This window comes from Haplochromis burtoni, unplaced genomic scaffold (assembly GCF_018398535.1).
Source record: "Haplochromis burtoni strain Fernald_Lab_line unplaced genomic scaffold, NCSU_Asbu1 Contig_4, whole genome shotgun sequence".
NCBI lineage: Eukaryota > Metazoa > Chordata > Actinopteri > Cichliformes > Cichlidae > Haplochromis > Haplochromis burtoni.
Genome location: NW_024582365.1, coordinates 2,631,523 through 2,637,524, shown reverse-complemented (window position 1 = coordinate 2,637,524; position 6,002 = coordinate 2,631,523). Strand labels below are relative to the sequence as shown.

The window sequence follows — 6,002 nt, the reverse complement described above, 5'->3', positions numbered from 1 at the left end:
AAACTTTCCAGATGACATTAAAAGGTGGATCAAACTCTGATTATACTTTTCTGTGTTCATATTTCCATAAATTTTGACAAGATTTCCAACACCCCTGGCCAAAATGCAGCCCTAAACCACAAAAGAGGACCCACAGCGTTTTACAAATGACTGTAGACACTCACTGCCATGCTTCTCTCCTGATCTTTAATTTGAACTGACAATAATTTGAACCAAAAATGTTAATTTTCGTCATTCATCATTTAGATCTGTTGTCACTGAATTTCACTCCAGTTCTTGTGTAGTTTGGCATATTTCAGCTTTTCTCTCTGTTTCCCTTCCTTCTTGACAGACGTCATTCAATTGAGACCATTTCTGATTAAACTTCAGTGACTAAAGGGCCAGACAAATCTCTCAGGTCTTGCAAAAATAGTGCAAAAATACTATGCATCAAACTGGGTTATCTTTTTGGTAGATTCGAATAAAACAAGGGGGAACAAATAGAACAGTTGACTGTTGACTGCTAGTAACGAAGCAGATAAAGATAAGATTAAAAACTGGTTCCTTGTTAAGCTGTGTTATGTTTAGACACAAAACACATTTCCTGAGTAAGGAGCTTAACAAACAAAACGACAGTCTTCTGAAAACCGTCAAGTACAAGCACTGAAAATGAGTGAAAAAGCAGCCAATGTCCAAAGAAAAACGTGAAAAGACTGGACAAATTTTGCACAAGACTAAAACTCCGCCTCATAAATAAATAAATAAATAAATAAATAAAGGGTTGGTTCAAAACTTTTGCACAGCACTGCATTTCTTCGTAAGTCGGAGCGACGGGAAACTAACTTTTGATCACTGTATCCATACATGCATGGGCATGTTTGTCCCGAATTAAACTCTAGTAGCAGTTCCACGTGTTTCTTTAATTCGATAGCTGCAAAAACAGGAATCTCGAGTGGCAGCTTGCCCACTCAGCACTTCCCACTTCAACCACACTCTGCCATCTATCATTCCGCGCGAACTGTGTTGGAGTTAAAATGTCGAGAAGTGTATTCGTCGCTGCGCATTAATGACCGCTTAACGCGCGTGGGTTGGATCACAGAGGCAGTGGACAGTGTGACGGAATGAGAGAAGCAGAGTTTTTTTCATACATCTGGATCACGGCTGAGAGTGAAACTTACAATTAAGCGAACTAACTCTCCGTAGCTCCACAGTGCAACAACGGGATCGCGATCCGCAACAACAACACGGCTGTGAGGATCCTGTTGGGCGGTGAGTAGCAGTGAAGTTACCATGTCGTGCTTCTAGAGAAAGGTGCGGAGCCGGATATGCGGAGCTTTAGTAAAATCACATCTAAGATTCTTATTCAGGTTAAGGAGATTTAAATGATCAACCAACAGCAATGGAAAGAAACCGATGGAAGTTCTGTTTAGATACAGTTTATTAAACCCTCCTTACATCTAACTTTGCACTTCTTTCCCGATAGATTTCCCAGTGAAATACGGTCTACCCCGTTTATATAGTTACCACGCTTATCACCTTTAACCTTAAGGTGATACATAAATCGATAATAAAAATATAGTTTTATAATATAATGTTTATTGTTTCCAAACACTAGCCTTTGAGTAGTTAACTAGTTGAATTTTACTTTCTGAAGGGATATTGCTGTGCATAGTGACCATTTAAGCCCCCCCCCAACAGTGTTTTTAGACTATGACTTTTAAGTTAAATGAAGGACTGAAATGCTTCTGACATGATTCCAGTAGAAAAAAAATGTGACTCCTCCACAGACTAACTGTACTACCACAACTGTTATTTTCATTGCTGATTAATCTCAGATTATTTTCTATCTTATAATGCATCTTTGGTGGTTCTACAATGTCTCTGTCACCCACCTGCACAAGTTTGTGCAAGTGGAGCTGCCATGCAAGGTGCTGGCCTGGCAACAGAACAGAGTTGGGGTTCTGTTTCTTGCCTCAGAAGGACAAAATTAGACTGGAGATTGAACCACCAAACCTACAATTAGTGGACAAACTGCTGTACCACCTAAGCTCCAGCCCCATCAGTAGCTTATTCTAAAAACAAAATTTTATAGAGGGCAAATTCTTTACATTTAAACTGAAGACGGTGACATGTTTATATGTGCTGCTGTGATATTTTTAAATCTTAAAAAAGTGTTTTCTACCATGATTTTGTCAATCTACTCCCAGTATCGGTATGATGGAAAGTTAGCTAAAGATACGGAAAAGTTTGGAAACGTTAGTTGTGATCCCAGAGATATATGTACTCTTTAACATTGAACTTTGTTGATTTTGATTTTATTGTGGTTTTCTACTTCTAACCACTACTCAGTGATGTTTTGCAGTGAATCTTGTACCTAAACAAGATTTACTACATCAGAAGCTTTGATGATTTGAGTTAAACGTTTAAAAAAAACATAATTTGTTACCATAGAAATTTTTGGAATCCATCATAGATAAAAGAAACTGTATATATAAGATAAACCCATACAGAGCCAATAAAAAAGTCTTCCTGTTTAAAACAACGGTGCCATAAATTACCTCACTCTGTCATTTCAGTTGCTAAAACAGCTTGGTCCCTTGAGGGATAAATATGCAGCTACCAACCGAAAAAAAGGGTGAACTTTATATTTTAAAAATCGTCATATCTCAGTGTTTCTTTTTTTCCTCGCAGGTTTTCATCTGATAGCTTTAACAGCTGATCGCACAGGTCATTCATAGTTATGGAGAGGGTCACCAGCAGCTCAGAAGGACACAACCGGTCTGTGCTGATCTCGATCTTCAACTCGAGCTGTCAGTTTGATGAAGAGTTCAAATACATTCTGCTGCCCGTGTCCTACAGTCTGGTGTTTGTGTTCGGCTTTGTGCTTAATGCTGCAGCTTTATGGTTGTTTGTGAAGATGCGTCCTTGGAACGCCAGTACAGTGTTCATGTTCCACCTCGCCCTGTCAGACTTCCTCTATGTACTCTCCCTGCCCACCCTCATATACTACTATGCCAACCGGAGTCACTGGCCATTCGGTGTGGTTGCCTGCAAACTTGCACGCTTCCTCTTCTATGCCAACCTTTACTGCAGCATTCTCTTCCTCACCTGCATCAGCGTGCATCGCTATCTCGGCATCTGCCACCCTATTAAGATGATGAGCCTGGTGAAGCGTCGCCATGCACACCTGGTCTGCGGCATAGTGTGGAGTGTGGTGACCGTGTGCTTGGTGCCCAATATCATGTTTGTCACCACCTCCAGGAGGGGCAATGACACCCTGTGCCATGACACAACAAGCCAGGAGGCCTTCGAGGAGTATGTGGACTACAGCTCTGTTGTGATGGTGCTGCTGTTTGGCATCCCGTTCGTCGTCATTATGGTGTGTTACTGCCTGATGGCTCGGGCCCTGTGCCAGCCCAGACAGGGAATATCTTCAAGCCAGCAGAGCGCTGCTTCACGTCAGAAATCCATCAAGCTCATCATCGTGGTGCTTGTGGTGTTTGCTGTCAGCTTCGTCCCATTTCACATCACACGGACCCTCTACTATACGGCCCGTGTGCTGGATCTTAACTGTAAATTCCTCAACATAGTAAACTTTGCTTACAAGATCACCAGGCCGCTGGCCAGCATCAACAGTTGCATTGATCCCATATTGTATTTCCTGGCTGGGGATCACTACCGCTCCAAAATGATGAATGTTCTGATGAGAAAAAGACAGACAGTGAGCAGCCAAATATCTGAGCAGGCACCAGCACGGCGGAATAATAACGACAGTATTGGCCTGGCTTATAAAAACTCAGCTCTTAAAGCCAGTGAGGATGTTGAGACGTAGTGCCAATTGCGAGCTACTGGTAAATATTTCTGCACCTGGCTGAACTGTCATTTCCGATCTGAGGCTTGAAGAGAAAAGAACCAGTGTACTGTGACTCTAACTCAGCTGGATAAGCTTTGTGTCTTTCAAGATTTCTGCAGAACAAAACAAAGAAATGTTTGGGGTTCCTCTCATTTTCTTCAGAATGCTATTTGTTATATAAAAATCATGTATTTTTTTAATGAGTCTGTATATAACCCAGAGGCGTTATTATTCATTGCTAAACATGTAAATAAACAGTGGTTACACTCCTGTATACAGTTATTTATGAGAAAATTGTGCCTAGGCAGAAGAAAGGGAGACACTTGAGTTAAAGCCTTTAATACAGGTGCCTTAAAGTAAAACGATGAGACGATTGAGTCAGTTTGTCATCTTTGGTGTAGATAATAAGGTTTGATTGAACACTCGCTGATGAAAATATAACAGAAACGTCTGACTGTTGTCTTAAAACATAAGACAGTTGTGATGTAATCCTTCCTGTTTTATCAACAGTATTTGTGTGTTACCCAGAAACTGCAGCTGCAAATATAGCGCAGCCCCAGATCCCAGCTGCTTTTGTCCTTCAACTTTCACAGCTGTCTTTTTCTTTACCATGGAGGAAAGCGGAGAGACGACTCCAGACTGTTTCTGCATTCAAAACCACCCACACCTCTGCAGCGGGAGAAGGGATTTTCCTTTTTCCCCCTTTTACCTTCGGGATTGACAAATGGAATTCAAGGATAAGTTGGCTGCTTTAACTCTGAAAGGTTTGCAAGAGCTGAAATCAGCATAGGAAAGTTTTACTTAATCACACAGAGCCCTCCACCCTTGTTTTTTTTTAAAATTGCTGATGTATGAAGGTATGCAAGCGGAGAAGTGTTTAGAGTGCACCATCCCAAATGATGCTCTCACAATCTAAAATACGAGGACTACTTCTAAGTCTTGTGGCTACACAATGACATGTTACCACAAAAGACAGAAGTGTCATATCAGTTGTCACAGCCTGATTATGTGGTGAACAACTGGTCAGGGAAAGATTTTACATCTAATCAACATCACCTCATGTTTAGCAAAATTGAAAGTAACACCTTACGAGACCTAAATAAGGTGTCAACGCAGGCAGCGTTTGGGAAGTGAAAGCAGAATATGTGACTCAAATGTTAACAAAACCTGTTTTTCACTGTAATATACCATCACATGCCCAGATATGAGGGATAAACAAAAGCATATAGCTGGTGAAGGAGTTTTGTGCACACCAGATGCCTATATCAGATTCCTGTATTTAAGAGTAAACCCTTATCAGCCTATTTGGGAAGTCTTTATACTGAATTTCCCTAAAGTTGCACCCCCCCAAACAAACAAAAAAACCTACATGTGTGCCTACAAACTGTCTTGGTGAGAAAGATACCCTGTCATATTAGCTGGATGTGAAAGATGTAACATTTAATATCATGTTTTTGGAGGTTATAAGAAGAGTATTCAGGGGATTTTTAAACGCATGGGATTTCCATATTTATCCACACCAAAAGTTATAACTGACCCACAGGTACCTTTTAATTACTATAACCTGTACACAATCTACATCACAAAGATCTCCATCTTCTTTATCATACTGATCCAGCACTCGGCGTGTAATAAACATTTAATTCTCATCTTCCTAAAGGTTCAAACGCTTTTGTTGGACGACGTGTCAACTTTGTGCACATTTCAATAGTTTGCCTTGCACTGAACGGCAGATTTCGTTCATTTGGTCGCTTGAAGTAAGCTTACTGGCGCCTCCTCGTGGTCTGATTTAGTCAGGAGGCAGTACTTAAAAGTTCAGGATATAGTGTTGTGTTTGCAGTGAATACACTCGATTTTTTAAAAATGCATTAGAAAATTCTAAAAATTATAAAATGACGTTTAAGTGTAGAAAGAAATATTTTTGTGCCACGATCATGACGACGCTGTCTTTAAGATAAAAAGAGAAGGAAGCCAGAAAAAACGCGGGAGGATGGACAGGACATCCAAACGGTACCATTTCTGAAAAACACCATGTGTGATTGTTAAGCATTTCACACATCTGCGTAAAATTAAACCCGACCCTCAAGGACCAACCCGAAAGGTAGCATGAGCACCCTGCCATCCACTCCAGAGGTTAAAAAAAACAACAGCAACAACAACACATTCAATT

General features: G+C 40.7%; 1 protein-coding gene across 1 annotated transcript; it reads left to right on the top strand.

The window, feature by feature from the left end:
* The first annotated feature begins 783 nt into the window (after positions 1-783).
* On the top strand, positions 784-4,104 carry p2ry4 (pyrimidinergic receptor P2Y4). Its single transcript, XM_005913237.3, has 2 exons — positions 784-1,248; positions 2,671-4,104. The coding sequence occupies exon 2, from the start codon at positions 2,720-2,722 to the stop codon at positions 3,809-3,811; it is 1,092 nt and encodes a 363-aa protein (XP_005913299.1). The 5' UTR covers positions 784-1,248; positions 2,671-2,719; the 3' UTR covers positions 3,812-4,104.
* The last annotated feature ends 1,898 nt before the right edge of the window (positions 4,105-6,002 follow it).